The sequence below is a fragment of the Solanum verrucosum genome, unplaced genomic scaffold (genome assembly GCF_900185275.1).
Source record: "Solanum verrucosum unplaced genomic scaffold, falcon-dt-bn FXZP01000261.1, whole genome shotgun sequence".
Taxonomy (NCBI): Eukaryota; Viridiplantae; Streptophyta; class Magnoliopsida; order Solanales; family Solanaceae; genus Solanum; species Solanum verrucosum.
The window spans coordinates 1,276,438-1,294,809 of record NW_026019969.1 but is presented as its reverse complement, the minus strand read 5'-3'; the positions used below and the strand labels follow the sequence as shown (position 1 = coordinate 1,294,809).

At 31.0% G+C, this 18,372-nt stretch overlaps 3 protein-coding genes across 3 annotated transcripts in view; 1 reads left to right on the top strand and 2 right to left on the bottom strand.

Annotated features, from left to right (window-relative positions):
• The window catches only part of LOC125815581 (uncharacterized), a 120,372-nt gene that overhangs the window by 19,784 nt on the left and 82,216 nt on the right, over positions 1–18,372 (top strand). The window lies entirely within an intron of this gene.
• Positions 1,088–3,856, bottom strand: LOC125816313 (putative ripening-related protein 5). The gene is made up of 2 exons (XM_049495899.1): positions 3,293–3,856; positions 1,088–1,583 (listed from the first exon to the last, which is right to left on the bottom strand). The coding sequence occupies exons 1-2, from the start codon at positions 3,854–3,856 to the stop codon at positions 1,098–1,100; spliced, it is 1,050 nt and encodes a 349-aa protein (XP_049351856.1). The 3' UTR covers positions 1,088–1,097.
• On the bottom strand, positions 4,440–9,427 carry LOC125815561 (FT-interacting protein 3-like). The gene is made up of 2 exons (XM_049495060.1): positions 9,401–9,427; positions 4,440–7,938 (listed from the first exon to the last, which is right to left on the bottom strand). Exon 2 carries the CDS (start codon positions 7,864–7,866, stop codon positions 4,837–4,839), a length of 3,030 nt encoding a protein of 1,009 aa, XP_049351017.1. The 5' UTR covers positions 7,867–7,938; positions 9,401–9,427; the 3' UTR covers positions 4,440–4,836.

Here is an 18,372-nt window from a genome sequence, read left to right as displayed (position 1 = left end):
CGATCCTTTCACTTTTACTTATTACTTTAGTTTATAAAAAGAAAAATATCCTCTTTCATATTTTAACCTTCATATTAATTGGAGAAAATCTTGTTGGAGTAACACCCCGAAAGCCTTATCACACATAATTCGAATTTAATGGGAGCACCAATATAAATAGCGTACACGGGATGGGAAACAAAAAAATCTTAATACTAATTACTTAATCATCAAATTATTTTACAAGACTTAAATCTATATACTAAATGGATATTCTAGTAAAATATATATAACATTTATTATTTTTAAAGAAAAAGGAAAATTCATTATGGACAAGTAAAAATGAATAAAGGTATTAACTTTTAGGGGAAAAAGGTAAATATATCCCTCCTCAATTTTATAATTTAAAGCTAATATATTCTCGTTATCAAATAAATAGAGTTCAAAATTGAGGGGCGTAAACTGTTAAAGCGGTTATAAGATGATAAACTACCACTAGGGGGACCAATTTATGACTCATGAGCAGGGCAGAGTTAAAGTTTATTGTACGATTCATCTGAAATCAATAATTTAAACTCTATTTGTCTCGAGAAATTTATTTATATTGTACAAATTATTATGTAAAAAATCAGCAAATGTTTTTTTCTTTCTTTTTCAGGAAGTGACTAGTGAGCATCACTAACACAACTAGTAGTAAGTTAAATCTGTGCACGTACAAAGTAGAGTAGGTTCCACGCTCGGATTCAGATGGTGTAATTGTGTAAAATAAATGTCTAATCTATGACGCTTTAAAGATAGAAACGAAGATTTATATAGCTGATCGCAACTAATTTGAGATCGAGGACTAGTTAGTTTATTGATTGATCTTGGTAAACTTGTAGTAGGTTTAGATTAGTTACTGAACCAAGTACTATTTTGGATTTCACTATTTTATGTCTCTTTCATTGGCATGGATTGAATATTACCATCATTTCAAAAGTCGAATATGAACAGAATTTCATTATATTGTAATTTTACAGCAACAAACATGAGAAATTAGTAGTATGTGTGCCACATAATCTGTGTATGAATAGGACCATCATATGCAAAATGATACCATCAATACTATATATGATGCACTAAGCATCAGACCATGTAATGTCATAATCACCCCAATCACCTTCAGGTATACCCAAGGCTTCCCACACTGCTTTAGAGGCATCAACAATGTTATTGGGGCATGGAGGCTGATAGTCGTGCTCGTCATCACATCCCATGGTAGAGTCACACTCATCGACAACTTTAGCCTTTACACTTCTTCCATTAGCACTTATGGTGATATAGTTAAGGCACCTATCTCCTCCACTGTACCATCCAGTTGAAAGAGCAACGACTGGAGTATCATCAGAGTGATATTGGTTATCACATTCCGATGGTCCACCACCATCTCCACCCTTTTGGAAGCTATTTAAGGTTAAAACAGCCTTGGTATTACCGATCACAGGAGGTGAACATGTGTAAGTGGTGTACATCTTGCCTTGTTTACAACAATCTGAGTCGTTTTCGGGGTTACATTGTCCTGGTAGTGGCTTTACGCCCCTGATTTTTCCACTAGGCTGGCAAGCCTGTAATCTTGCATCTAAGCAGCAAGTAAGAGTAGCAAAAATCAGCAACACCAAAAGATATGCTCCAAAGCCAGAATTCTTCATTGCTTTTGTTCCTTTCTCTTATCTTGTTTTTTGTTTCCACTTGTTAGTTTGAGGAGATTGGGATGATCTAACTGGTTTATATAATGTTCTTGTCACACAAAATGACAATATTCTGCTCAAGGCATGAAAGTTTCTTATAATTAATTATGCAGTTATTGAGAGTTTAGCAATCAAATGGTCTGGTGGAGCACTCTTTTATCCTTTTAGTTATTTGGCTATAGTAGATTTGAACATATTTGATTGTAACTTCTTTATTTTACTTGATGGTAACGGCATTTGTCTTCTATAATTGGACATCTAAGTTGGATTCTTATGTATGAGATCCTGATGTTCTATTGTCTTGGATTATGTAGTTGCTGAAAAGATTTCGTATTCTTGCTGTACAGATGGAGCACCATTGCACAAAGCAGTGTTAACTAAAAGCTTGGTGTGTTTCAAAGCTGGTTAAAAATGGAAACTTTGCTGTATATTGGCTAAAACAATGAACTTCAGGTTTGAAGATGATCAAAAGTCATGAGGGGATAGATTCTCATAACAAAGACGACCACTTGCATAAAATAACTCCATTCAGATCAAAGTTTTTGAAATTCTATTGATAGGACTACAACACGACCTCACTAAGCTAAAAGGAATATTGTATCCAATACACCTAATTGTGTATGTATTAAGCTTGGTCCATAATGACATTTTGAACTTTAATGCTTTTATTAGGAATATGCTAGTCCTCTTTTTAATCCTTGGTACAGTATAACGACATAAGATATATTGATAGGTAATGCCTTCTACTGTTTATTGATTCGTAATTCATCACCACTTATGTGTATTCTATTTAGACAAATGGCTAAACATTATAGCAGCTTATGATTGCAGCTAGCTACTGTCTTATTTGTCCCTTCTTTCAGATCATCATCAAGCTTGTTCTGTAGTGGGGTTAAGGCAGGTTTAACTGGCAAAAGAGACTGTACCTTAGGTACCTTCCGTTGGACAGGACCTGTACGTGTTTACTAGATATCTAGTAGTTTCAAATCATAAGCAGAGGACCCCCAAAAGCAATTGCGGAGCTAAATGGAAATTTGCATTTATGGAAATGCAAAATTTCACATTATTAAGTGTATAACAACAAGAATCTTTCATTTCATTCCAGGAACTGATCATCATCATACAAGTTAAAAACAACTTAGTTTTCAACCATTTGATGCCAATTTGTAACTATAATGTACCAAGTATAGCTTGTTCCGAAGCAGGATAAACTAAGAGCTAGCATAACAAAAATATAACTTTGATGCAGCCACTTCTAAGGTAATCTATTTATATAGCCTTCACCAACTAATTTGGGAGGTTTTGTTGATTGATTGATTGATTAAGGCCAAACTGTTGTAGATTTAGATTAGCTACGAAAATCCTTTTTTTCAGATGTTTTACTAATCATATCTGTATCATAGATATGAAATTTCATATTACTGTCACTTCAAAAGTAGATATGAACATAATTTTTCATTAGCTGTAATTTCACAACAAACAACATGGAAATGTAGTAGGATCTTTGCCATATATTACACATAACCTGAGTATGCACACGATCATTGTATTCAAATGAAAGCTTAATTACTAATAATGCACTAAGCATCAGACCATGTGATGTCATAATCACCCCAGTCACCTTCAGGTATACCCAAGGCTTCCCACACTGCTTTAGAGGCATCAACAATGTTATTCGGACATGGAGGCTGATAATCATGTTCGTCATCACATCCCATGGTAGAGTCACACTCATCTACAACTTTAGCCTTCACACTTCTGCCATTAGCACTTACTGTGATATAGTTATGGCACCTATCTCCTCCACTGTACCATCCGGTTGAAAGGGCAACAACTGGAGTATCATCAGAATGGTATTGGTTATCACATTCTGATGGTCCACCACCATCTCCACCCTTTTGGAAGCTATTAAGAGTTAAAACAGCCTTGGTGTTACCAGTCACAGGAGGCGAACATTTGTAAGTGGTGTACATCTTGCCTTGTTTGCAACAATCTGAGTCATTTTCCGGATTACATTGCCCTGGTGGTGGCTTTATGCCTCTTATTTTGCCACTCGGCTGGCAAGCCTGTAATCTTGCATCTAAGCAGCAAGTAAGAGTTGCAAAAACCAGCAACACCAAAAGATATGCTCCAAAGCTAGAATTCTTCATTGCTTTTGTTCCTTTCTCTTATGTGTTTTTTGCTTCCAATTGTTGGTTTTATGAAGACTGGGATGATCTAACTGGTTTATATAGTGTTTTGATCCGACAAAATGCCAATATTCTGCTCAAGGCATGAATTTATTTATTTTCATAATTAAGTATACAGTTATTAAGTTTACCAGTCAAATGATCTAAGTGGAGAAGTTTACTATTGTTTTTTTTTAATTTTACTTATTTGGACTATAGTAACTTAAGATATATGTGATTATAACTGCTTATCTCTCCTCGACAGTCACAGCCTTTGTCTTTTATACAAAGATGTCTAAATTGGAGTTTTCAGCTTCAGCAACTTTACCTTCACGGCTACAGCAAAGGGACAAGAACTTGTTAGGCTAAATTATTGTCCTTGAGTTTTCCAGTTGCTGAAACTAATTCTGTATTTTTTTTTGCACGACATATCGTTTCATCTGGTCTCTAAGATAACAAAGGTGCAGTCCAGTGCCAGTACCAGTACTGAGCTTGACTTCATACGCCTCGCGGCAATGTGGAGTCAAAAGAATCTAACTGAAACTTGAGTGATAAGAATGTTGTATAATCAAACACAAATTTGGCATCAGATGTTATTAAACACCAAGTACAGAAAAAAGGTTTATATATATATCGACAGGATTGCATGCACTTTGTAGAAAATAAACAGTACACATCTGATATACACACACAGATAGTTCTCAGTATCTTTGCCTAATTCATTTTACATTCCATGAACCATGGCAAAGCAGCAAAATGTGCTAAGAATGCAAATAACTTGCTGCACAACATACAGAAACAAATCAAACTTTTGAACATTTCTTTGGTTTCCCGGTCTTATTTATCAGGTTCCCGAGCTTTGTTCAACTCCTTGACAATATGACAAAATTTTCCTCGAGGATGATGATTGAAATCGGATTTCAGAAAATATCTCAGAAAACTTTCAACATAACACCAGCAGCCTATAGCATACTATCAGTCTGAGCTGGAAGCCGGCGAAAGAAATTCAGGGGTGCTGATGGCAATTTGTGGCGGAACCTGGGATGTCTCATTGCATAAAAGCCAGACAGGCCAGCAAATATCTGAAAAGGTGTAGAATACAACACAATGGCGGCGAGCAGGCAGAATATAATGAATAGTACAGTGGCACGCGGGTCTCGCCAACTAAGCAATGCCTGGATTCGCTCACCTTGTGTTGCCACATCTCCTACTACTGTCTGAATTCGACCAGCTAGACTTCTAAGACGATCATACCTCATCCTAACAAGATCTGAACTCCGTGATGTAGGAAAGGTGTCGAATTCCTCATCAAGCTCATCAGGATGTGTTGAATCAGCATGTGATATTCTTATGTTCATATGAGGAGGGTACCTTGGCCGGTACTGATAGTTCCAAAGCCCTATTAGGCACATGTACAGAAACACCGTTGGGAGGATTAATTCTGGGAAACAGACAAGCATAAGGAAGAGAACATGTACTAATGATGTCGTGATAGGATTCTTCCACATGCATACATCTCCGAACCAGTTCCCAACAGAGAGTAATCCACTAAAGACAGACATCAGTCTGAAAAAGTTCGCTTTGCTGCGCCTCATGCTCCAGAGGTGTGCATCTGCATCACTCATGTATTCAACCACTTCTTTTCTGAGAGGAGGTTCTGCACGGCTTAGCCTTGCAGCCACAATATTTACAGCTTGATGTCGCAGCATATCTTGCTGCGTTACAGACAATGGCTTCACATAATGCATTTTTGGTAAAAGCGGTCTAGAGTAGAGAAACATCATGTTGACCATTGATGCACATGAAAATCGTATGGCGAGATGCAATTCTCCCATCTTCTTCACACCCGAGGGGTGAAGGATGAGCAATGGATAAGAATGCGTGTATACTCGACCAGTTTCAAGTGTTGAGACCCGAATACGAACCTTCCCAATTTTCATGTCCATTTTGCCATTTGAACCTTTTTCTTCAAGCTGTCCATTGTCAAACACCCCAACTGTCAGAACAGTTGCTGGGTCATAGACTTCCCAAGTGTATTGCTCATTAAACTTCGGATTTAAGCTGTCGATAACCGTCCTGGTCCGCACCCACTTATGACCATACTTCGCCACACAATATGTATCTGTTGTACCCCTTCCATCTCTTGTTTTTGATGGGTGTAGTCCATCGACATTCAGGATACCTAATTCCAAGATACCAATTGATGGCTTCCACAGCTGCTTTGCCGTAGGTCGAAGATCACTACTATAATGAGTTGACTCATCAAGTACATGGTATCCACCATCAAGTGTTACACGAAGATGGATCCTACTGGAAAACTTTTCTTTCTTCTTTGGCTCTTCAATCTCAGCTGAACCTGGTTCTTGGAGGTTGTACCATCTTGATCGAACAAATCGATCATCTGCACGCTTTTCAACAGTGGTTAATGGTATAATGACTACTCCCAGGGCCTCATCTTTGTTGGAAGCAACACGATCTTCAACTGAAAGTATCAGATGTTCTTCAAATGGCTCAGCAGCAACGAACATCAGATCCTCATTCCACATAGCATTCATAGTTTGAGATCTAATTGGCTTAGTCCTCAGAAACTGGATACCAATCCGAGCCTTCACAAAGACATCAGGAATACGATTTTTCTCTGACACAACTAAGTCTTGTGCTTCAATAACATTGACACGAACATACCACAGCCTAGGAGAATGGTACACTTTTCCGCGGATTTGGGTGGACGGCACTGACATATCTATTGGACTAGCTACATCTGTATGGAAAGCATCAGGAAATGCTTCGTCAGCTTGTGTACCAATCCACACAGCAAGCATCAGTTCCCCCTTCTTTTTCTCCCCTTTCTTGTTTTCCAGGCGATACCACTCTGGAGCCAATGGACTATCTGGAGCAACTCGGGTTGGAACTTCATGCAGATCAACTCGAACAATCCCAACAAAGTCATCTTTCAACATATCCTTATCCTTGACCACAACATCCAAAACAGAAGACTGCATTCTTTCTTTAGAAAAAGCAAATACTGTATTCCATTCTGGACTTTGATTTTTCTCGAAGTGTTGTGTGACTCCTTTGTAGTTCCCAACTCTTACTTCAACATAAGGGTCAAGACTTCCTGTGATATCTTTAGAAGGTAAATCTTGTGCTTTCACAACTCTTACAAACAGGAATTGCATAGGCTCAACAAGGTCATATGTGCTGGATTTTCTGCCACCTCGAACAACTCGACCCCCTACTATACGCCCTCCTCCAAGGACAGGGCTTGTCTCTTTCAATGAATATTCAGCTGGCTGTGAAGATGAACCTGAGTACATCCGCACTACTTTCGGCCCCTGAGAGGTAGATTTTATCTGATCAGGCCCAAATCTTATCGGTTGACTGGATTCTGCAAAGGAAGAATAAGGCTCTTTTTGCTGTTGCTTCACGTTTGGCAGGTGGTGGAATGTGCGTCTAGTCCCTTTTTTACCATTAGCGACTGGTTCAGAGATGAAATCCGGAACTCGTTGTGTAGGTTCATCATTTAGGCTTGAAAGGGAACCAATATGTGATGAAGAATCTGTTGCAGGAAATGAGTTTGATACCCTAACAGATGGATTATCAGTTATAAATACTTTCAGGCCAAGCTCTCCCCTAGTACGCGAGAAAACACCTGCCTTTTCCAAAGGGTAATGCAAAACAACAGCATCAGAGTATGGAACAAAGGATGATCCATTGATCTTGACCTTCCCAAGAGATGATTTAGATTGGCTTGATTTGTTATTGTTGAAAACAAGAGCTTCAAGTGTGAGGCTGGACAAGTCATTAGGATCAGAAACGTTGAAATAGAAAGTTTCATTCCAAGCAGGGTCCAAATCTTTTTCTTTGATTGTGGTGCGGAATTTTTGGCCATCAAAGTGAAGCTCTACAAAGGGACTAGATGAGCCTTGGCCATCTTTAGACAAAAGATTGTGGGCACCAACAACTTCAACCCCAAGCTTGAGGTTACTCATGGCGTATGATCGGTATAGTTCTGACTCAATTCAATAGGGCAGATTCAGCAAATCCGGTCAAGCAGCTGAAAACTGCAAAACAACATTAATGTCATCATAAAGGAATATTCTCACAGCGGAACACTATAAATCCAACTTCGAAAATCTACTACATAAAGTCTGCCATTCAGTCGCAAAATGAAGATGCAAATGGAGCATAGCCCAAATCAGTAATGCTTTTTCTTAGAAGAAAACACCTGACATTACTTTTAGGCACTCATATCAGAGAAAACAACCGGGAAAATCCACAACATTTTAAAAAAGCTTCCTTTTTACCAAATAACATGAATAGACAAAGATAAACCTCTGTGAATGACATAGTCTTCTTGAGGACATTAGACCAACCAACGGAACATGAGAGAGAAGGAGAGAGAGAGAGAGAGAGAGAAAACACTCTTTATCGCGAATCAATTCAAGATTCCACCCACCAGGATGTATCAATGCAAGGAAAACTACTTAAGAGACATTATGCTCAATTCAAAAGAAAAGTAACTACTTCAGGGCAGTGTCAAAACTGAGAATTTTTGTTAACCATTAAATTCTGTAGAAATAATACATCTAAAAAAACAGTAATAGTACAATTGTTCGTAGAAACAAGAGACTATTGGCATCTTGACAACAGGAAAAGCCTTCAAGCTTTACCTGTAATCAGACACGTGAAAAAACACAACAAGCTAAAAGAAGTCAAGAAGTTCACCTTTTTTATAATTTTATCTTTTATATACGTTCAAAAGTAATATAGACAAAAAGGCGTTAACAGTCAAAGCAAGAAAATCAACCATCTTTGAAGGAAAATTGGACAGAGGAATCTTTGATAATATAGATAACATAAAAATATCAAAGACACTTTTTTTTTCCTGAAAATGTCACAGAATATCCTTAAAACTCAAGATTGAGAAACAAAAAGAATCTGAATCCAACCTAGAGCTACTTTCTGCAGAATCTTTGACAGATACTAATCTTAAAGGAGGCTTTTGGCCATGAAATTTTTTCACTTTTTTCTGGAGTTCAACACGTTTGGTCACACAATTCCATTACAGAATTTTCAAGAATTTAAAAAACTTCACAAAACTACTGATTTTTTTCTGAAGGAAAAAAACACCCACAAGCCTAAATTAAAAATAATAACTCAACTTACATAAAAATAAAAAAAAATAAAAAAGTAGACAGCTAAGCTGACACCCTTTTGTATACCTAACACTAATTGACTCAAACTCACTCACAAAAAGTTGAACTCAAATCCCAAAAGCAATAACACCATAATCCATATGATTTTCACTGATTTCAACAATAATCAACAATATAATCTTACCAAGAAGAAAAAATAAAGTAGTATGACAAATATATTAGTAAGCACAAACTAGTCAAAACCCACAAAAACAAATTATAAATCAAAATATTAGATAGTAAAACATCCTAGCAGAATAATACTTAACAGGAAAACAAAAGGGAGAATTTTTTCGAAAAAAATTAATAATAATAATAAAAAGTTCACCTTTTTCCTTCTCAACTGAATCTTTTTTTGAATAAAATCAATATGGGTTCTCAAATTCTTTGATTTTCAGCTTAAAATAGACCCTTTTATTTGTATGATGGAAAAAAAGAGAGGAAGAGATGAAGAAAATGAAGGGAATGGTTGAAGATGGTACAAGGAAAGAGAGAAAAAGAAGAGACAAAGATTATGTATATTTCAGAGTCGTGGAAAACGAGACACTAAAAAATATTAAATGTATTAAATTTTATTTACAAAACTTTAAACCTTTTATGTCCGAATTTATTACTTTTCTTATTAATTCCTTACCAAAAAATTAAAAGATATTTCAATATATTTAGAATATTTTTAATTTAAAATTACAAGATATATAATATTCTTTATTTTAAAAAATTTGTATCAAATGAAAATAGACCAAACAAATTGAATCGAAGAATTGAATGGTATTAGGAAGAAAATAAAAAAATATCAGTGCAGCTGTCAGTGTGGCAGCAAAATAAAAAAAATATTGAATAATAGAAGTACTAAAGGCCTTTAAGCAAAAGGACAAGTATGTAAAAGATGATGAAGCAGTATGAATGGTCCACCACTTCTCTTATTGGTTCATATTCTATTATATTATAAAAGAGAGTTTAGATTCAAGTATAATATATAATGTTTAAGATTGTGACTTTCTTGAATATTATATATTATATTATTATATAGTAAAACTTGGACATAAACTTTCTTTTAAAATAATATAGAACAAGTATAGTATATAATATTCAAGATTGTGACTTTCTTGAATATTATATATTATATTTATTATGTAGTAGAACTTGGGCATAAACTCCCTTTTAAAATAATATAGAATATATATATATATATATATCTCACAAATGAAAAAGTCTCAATCAAGGAAGCAACATATATCATTTACAAATGACTTAAAAAGCTTTCAAATATTTAAAGCTATATAATAAAATAGGTTGACTCTTAGAATTCTATCAGACTCACATATATTGGACAGAAAAAATAACACATATCATTTTAATATTACCAAAAAAGTATTATAAATAATAATAATTAACAACTTAAAATATCTGAAAGACATTTTAAAAGGGTTAATTTTGTAATTTTATCCATATCACATAAATTAGGACAAAGTGACCAGTAATGTGCATTATTTCAAAGTTACATGAAAATATTATAAATCACAATAATTAATAACTTCAAACATTTTTAAAAAAATATATATGAAAATTTGGATGACTCTCCAAATTTCATTTGTGTCACATAAATTGAGACAACAAAAATAACATATATTGGGCCCATTTTAATTTATTTGTCTTATTTTTTTATTTTTTTTATATTTAAAAATTGCGTAAAAATACTATAAATTATAATAATTGACAACATAAAATATGTTTTGAAAAAAATACAAAAAATTCCACTGATTCTTCAAGTGAATCTATCGTAAAAATACTATAAATCATGATAATTAACAACATAAAATATTTCAAAAATGTTGCATGTGGGTAGTCTTATTATGCCTTAAATAGCGCCAAAGAAAGTACAAGTTTGTGATATAAAAAAACTTATTCCTTTATCCACGCAAACAATCGCTTCAAAAACTCGGGCCCCAAAACATATCATTTATATTATTGGGCCCGTGCATAGCACGATATATATATATATATATATATATATATATATATATCTCACAAATGGAAAAGTCTTAATCAAGGAAGCAACATATATCATTTACAAATGACTTAAAAATCATTAAAATTACAATAATTACCAATTTAAAATATTTAAAGCTATATAATAACATAGGTTGATTCTCAGAATTCTATCAGGCTCACATATATTGGGACAGAAAAAATAACACATATCATTTTAATATTACCAAAAAAGTATTATAAATAATAATAATTAACAACTTATAATACCTGAAAGACATTTTAAAAGGGTTAATTTTGTAATTTTATCCATATCACATAAATTAGGACAAAGTGACCAGTAATGTGCATTATTTCAAAGTTACATAAAAATATTATAAATCACAATAATTAATAACTTCAAACATTTTTAAAAAATATATGAAAATTTGGATGACTCTCCAAATTTCATTTGTGTCACATAAATTGAGACAACAAAAATAACATATAATGGGTCCATTTTAATTTATTTGTCTTATTTTGTTTATATTTAAAAATTGCGTAAAAATACTATAAATCATAATAATTGACAACATAAAATATGTTTTGAAAAAAAATACAAAAAATTCCACTGATTCTTGAAGTGAATCTATCGTAAAAATATTATAAATCATGATAATTGAAAACATAAAATATTTCAAAAATGTTGTATGTGGTAGTCTTATTATGCCTTAAATAACGTCAAAGAAAGTACAGATTTGTGATAAAAAAACTTATTTCTTTATCCACGCAAATAATCGCTTCAAAAACTCAGTTATTAGCCCCAAAATATACCATTTATATTATTGGGCTCGTACATAGCACGTACAACATTATCTAGTAATATAATAATAACTTCTTTAGTCACTATTACTAACCTTTATTTCTTTATTCCTTTTTGGTTAATTATACTAACCACCTATGCTTTATGACTCATCATGCCTTGTGGATAACTCCCCCTAATTTTAATATCAAACACTTACACCTTGTTTGTATATAGTTACTACTTGTATTGTATTGTATTATATTATATTATTAGTTTAAATATAATATTTGTTCTTATAGTTACTTAAATTTTATTGTATTGTTTAAATTCATTGTTAGATAACGATGAAAAAATTCGTTTTATATATAGATTGATTTGGTATAATCGCGTCGTTATCTTAATATTTTCTTCTTATTTTGGTTTTATTTATTTAATAATTATATATCATACTTACCTTATATTTTCATAGTAGCTCTATCTCGTAGCCTACTTTTTTGTAGGTTTATCATTCAAATTATGGATGTATGACATTATGTAACGACGGAGAATGATAAAATTTATCCAAAATATTGTATTCATTAAAACAATACACTATACAATACATATCAACTTTCCGAACAAAGTGTAAATATCTCTTATATTACGAAAATTTTATACTTACATGGTTACACCTCCAATAATGTTATTCCTAAGTATTGGCACGTTTTATATAACAAAATACTTATACAAATAAAATTTCGTCTAAGTAAGTATACTTAATTTAAAGCGGAAGAATAAATAAAAAAAACTAAACAAAAAAAAGAGAAATAGTATATAATTAAATAAAAATTATAAAACACTAACCTATTTAAGGGGCAAGAAATTATTACTAGTAGTTACTAGTTAGTATATCTTATTAAGTAATTTTTTTTCATTTCTTCTTTATGAGTTTCGAAAAATAAATGTTCAAGAACTGTTTATTTTTTATTTTTTAATTAAATGCATGAACAACTAAATATTTTATTAATGGTTTTAAATTTTCTTTTAATAATTACATTTCAATAATATATTTGCTTACGGATACATCTCCTAAGAGGGTGTAACCAGGCGCGGACCCATTCGAGGGGTTCACCCGAACTTCCTCGGCAAAAAATTACACTATATATATAAGGTAAATTTTCTATATTTATGTGAATATATATATTTTGAACCCCCTCAATGACAAAGAGAAGCTGATAGCCCAACGCATGTCCTCTTGAAATTAAGCTCTATGTCCAGGGTTTGAATCCTTGTGTTAGCGTTTTATTTTTTTCTTTCTTAGTTTCAGTTTTATTTTATTTTTTAAGTTTCAGTTCCTTATTTCACGTTTTTTTAGTTTTTTATTTTATAAAACATGCTAAAAGTGTGGTTTTAAATCCAAAAAAATTCAAGGGTATGCACTAAAACTATATACTACTACTTCTTTGAAAGCTTGTTTTGTTGGTTTATTTACACGTTTATACTTTTATTTTTCGAACCCTCTGAACGAAAATTTTGGGTCCGCCACTGAGTGTAACTGTGTAAGTAAATGATTTTCATTATACAGGATGTATGTGCTTGAATTTAAAATACAAAAAAATATATTTATGAATATTTATTTTGAAAAAATAAGGTGTTTGTCTAATCAGTAAAATTGTTTTTAAATAGAAGCAGAAACAATTTTTCTGTTGTTGGGAAGAAGCTAAAAAATTCTGCTTCTTACAAAAGTGGAGAAGTAGAAAATTATTTATTGTAAGACCAAAATATCTCTGTCATATATACGATATTTACCAATATATCTCCTATATTTATTTATTTTTGTGATGAGTTTTCCGTATGTAGTGATTTAATATGTGAAATGATTTTTAAATTTTTATTTCTTGATATTTTTAAATATATTTAAATCATCATGTTAATATTATATCAATATTTTAATTTACTTTTTATTCATCGATGTATAATACTGATTTAAAATTTATATATATACATTTTAATTTAATAAAAATAAAATTTAATTAATTTTTTTATAATAGATATTTAATATAATATTAATATTAAAAGTGCATTGATACTTGTCATTTTTCCTAATTTGACTCTCAAAAATATTTTTTAGAAATTAGTCAAACACAATTTGCTTATCAAAAACACTTTCAAATAAATTAGTCAAACACAAATTATTTTTTATCAAAATCACTTTTCTGAGCAGTATTTAGCACAATGGCAAACAGGTTCTAAGTCATATCATCATATTATATGAGTGTTTAATGTAATCAATCTTCTTCTTTTTTAGCTTTTCCATTTTTTTTCGTACTTTAGTTGGAAGCTCACATCAACGCGGTTAGAACGAAAATGGACATTTTTTCCCTAGAGAGATCAAATCAAATAAGTACTTACTTGTTGAGATTTGAGTGTTTACCTTAATTAAATCATATTAATTTGTTATATAAATCAATAATAAATTGAGATGAATTTTAGTAATAATCTTTCTCAACCACACTAATCCATGATTACCTTCTCCATGTCCCTTTCAATATGGTTAAGACTTCACCTCTTGAGTTTTATTTTCTTCATCTCTTCAAATTGCATGTTTGATTATCAAATTAACATAATGTTTTTCATGTCCCATCGTATATATCATCATTACTATTTAAATTGCGCGTAATTATTTGTCATTAGTCATTATAATAGTTTTAAACTCTTTTTTTAGTGATCGTAGTGTCTGAATCAGCTTGCGCGCACCTCAACTAATTTAAGTAGATAGTTGTTATATTTTATTAGCAACAAATACCAAGTAACTCTGTCCACCGAGGTTAAAACAGATGAAAAGAAATAACATAGTTTTAAACAATTTAACGATCATGTTTAGTAATATTTTCCTGTAATTTCTCAATGTAAATTTCATTTTAGCAAAAAATGAGTTCAATACCTTGCAAATTAATTGCTAAAAATTTATCTCTTCATAACTCACAATGGATTATCAGGAGTTCAGTACAAAATAATAAATATCCAGGCGAATTACCTTGAATTTAGTATAGATTATTTCATAATTTTGAAATGAATAGTCCACAAATTATGACGGGTCACTGTGAATTACTGAAATGTGCTGCATGAATTCAGTAAATTAATCTGCACTTGGCAATGGGGCGGGGCGAATACGGGGCGGGTAGGTTTCAGGCTATGCGGACAGGAGGGTTTAAGGTTGTGTGGGACGAGTTAAAGTGGATTTTTTTAAACTAACGTGAAGCAGGGCTGATAACGGGATATGTGATTTTATGTGGGTTCAAACATAATTTAACTTTTTAAATGTTATAAGAGTGATAGAGTATTATTTATTAAGATAATTTCTTTAAAACTACTAAATTATTCAAGATAGTAGTAAATGAAAATGGTTCAATAAAAAATTAAACAATTTATTTCATGTTTTCCAATTGACCTCTAAAAAACAAATTTTTAAGTCACTATCCTATTAAATTAATATAACTTAATGAAAAATGAATTTATTTTTATGAATTTTATATTTAGTATCAAACTTAACTAGAAAAAAAAATATTAAAAAAACTATGTGCTACAGGTTCATGCGGGGTGGGTTGAAAATGAAAAAGATTGTTATGTGTAATAATAATCTAAACAGAGTGTTAAGTGTATGCGGTGTCATTTGAGATAAGGTTTACCAACTTTTTTCTTTTAACATATACAAATTTCAATGAATTTTATTTTATTTTTTTTAAAAAAAAAGATTGTTAGATAAATTTTATTATGAAACGCATGGCAAATTAAGCGGTTCACTTGCCCCATTTTTAATAATTCTGCGAGTGGACTTGATTTAATTTCTTAAATAAATAAAAACATTGACTTTGACTGACTTGCTTGCCAAGGAATTTCCTGGTGGAAAACTATGCTAGTAAAGAATGCACTCATTTTTGTTTTTAGTAGGGCCTAATTTTTTTAATATATATTTTATATTAATAATAATTTAATTTTAAAATATTTATTTTATTTTTGGTAAAGTGATTTACAATCATACAAATATATAATTTATTTTACATTATAAAATTTATAGTAACTTTCTTCTTTCTTAAATTTTGTGTCAAATCAAATAATATCATATAAATTGATTATAAATTTAAAGGTTTATAAGTTTTTATAATAATTTAAAATTAATAAACTGTGATAATTGGGTGACGTAAAATATTTATAGATATTTTAGCTAACATTTGTTATAAATTTTAAAAGTAGATTTTAGAATTTTATTTTCAAGTATCTGTCTGCTTAGTTATATAATTTTCTATTTTTCATTTATTAAACACTTATGGTGTGACTAATATTTTTACAATTCTATTCTTATTATCTTTTGTAATTTTCCAAATACTGATCCAAAATCAGCCTTATCTCCAATATCTTCATTTCATTTCAATATTTCAGCGTTTATTCTTCGAGTTAATATCTTCAAAGGTCACTCAACTTTGAGAAATTATCTATTAAAGTCATTAAACTTTGTTTTATATCAATAAAATCACTCAACTTAGATTTTTATACCAATAAAATCACTCAACTATACATATTTATTGTGAAAATGAATTTAACATGACAAAATAGTTACCATATAAATATAGACTCATAAATAAATAAAATCAAAATTAGTAATTTGAAATTTCAAATAAAAAGTTCTCGTTTTTTATTCCTGTTATGTCTGATCACTAAGGGGTCGCTTGGTTTTGGTTTTAAAAACTAATCAATATGCACATGTAAATTATAGTGTGTTTGCTTTTGGCAGTATAGAGTATAGATTAATGTTTTGTTGCGATGTAGAGAGATTTATATTCTGCTTAGCCAAATTTTCAAAAGAATTTGCTAAATTACTTATTTTAAAGAATTATTGAAATGTTTGACCAAGCATTTTTAAAAGTAAATAAATATTTCCTATAACAGTAGAAATTATTTTTAGATGCATAAAATTATTTTTTTAAGAATTTTTTTTGAACTTTAACCAAGCATAACCTATAGCCATATTACATCGGCAAGAATTTTCTTAAAGAATAATTAATTAGTCAAAATGTCATTCAATATTTTTTTTTTTAAAAAAATAGTGGATTAATCGAACCAGTATCAAATTAACATTAATTAATCTAGCTGCAGTGAATAGGGCTGGTATAGTTTAGGCAAAATAGAGATTTTTTAGAATTTTTATGGAATCCACATTATTTTGTCATGTTTAAGTTTTAAAAAAAGACAAATTTAGTTGGGTGATTTTATTGATATAAATGTTTAAGTTGAGTGATTTTATTGAGACAAAATAAAGTTCAATGACTTTATTAGATAAATTCACAAAATTGGGTGACTTTTTGAGATATTAACTCTTTATTCTTCTAGTACAATGATAATGATATTTTCTAATTTATATTTATCGAAAATAAATTAAAGGAGCTTTTAATCATACTTTCTCCGTCCTTTTTTATATGTCATCCCTTTCTATAAATAGTTGGTCCATAATATTCATATTCATTGATTGAAAATTTGAGTAAAGTTACATCATTTTTAAATGCAAGTGCAAAATAAAAATATGACATATAAAAAGAAACGGAGAAAGTATTTATATTAGCAACTAATTACTCACATTGCAATACAATTAAATATTAATACGCTTCCGGAAAGTTGATGGCGGGGCCACCTTCAAATAAAAAATAGTCATACTACTAGTTATTTCCTCCGACCTTTATCCAAATTTATGTAACACTATTTGATCGGATACAAAATTTAGAAAATAAAAATAAAAATTTATTATATTTATTAAATTGTTCTTATTAAAGTCATTTTTTTACCTATTAGTATAATTTATATCTTCTATTAATTAATTTTGAAAAAGGTTGAACTTCTTGAAAATCTAAAATTTTTCATTCATCCACTTCATAATTAATAGGGGTAAAATAATATTCATTACGTCAATCATTGTTTTCTTAACGGAAAAAGAGTCTAAAATACCTTCGAAGTATTAGAAATGGTACAAAATTACCATTCATCCACTCATTGGCTCCAAAATACCATTGTCATCCACCTTTGGATCCAAAAATGACCATTTATTTAACAGTTTTAAATTTAAACTATTTAAATATTTTTTAAATACGTGGCGCTTAACTATTGGTTATAATTTAATTTATTAATATAATTTATAAACTCACCCATTACCCACTCATTACCCATCCATTACTAATTAAACCCCACCCAATTAATAAACTCGCTCCATATCCACCTATTAAACAAAACCCTTGAACCCTTCCTTTCGAACTTGTGTTCTTCTCAGTCAATTTCTCTTACGTTAGATCTTTTTTTCCGATTTCTTAATAAATATGTTAATTTAAAAGTAGACAAGTAATTAGTAACAGAGAAAATACTTACTTTTCATCACAAATAAATTGTTAAGTGGGGTTCCAACAAAGGTAAAATGAAGATGATGTCGTTAAATAGCCGTCAAATAAGAAAATATATAACGTAAATTAAAATCGAAGGAATAAGTATTATTTTTTACTTGTCAT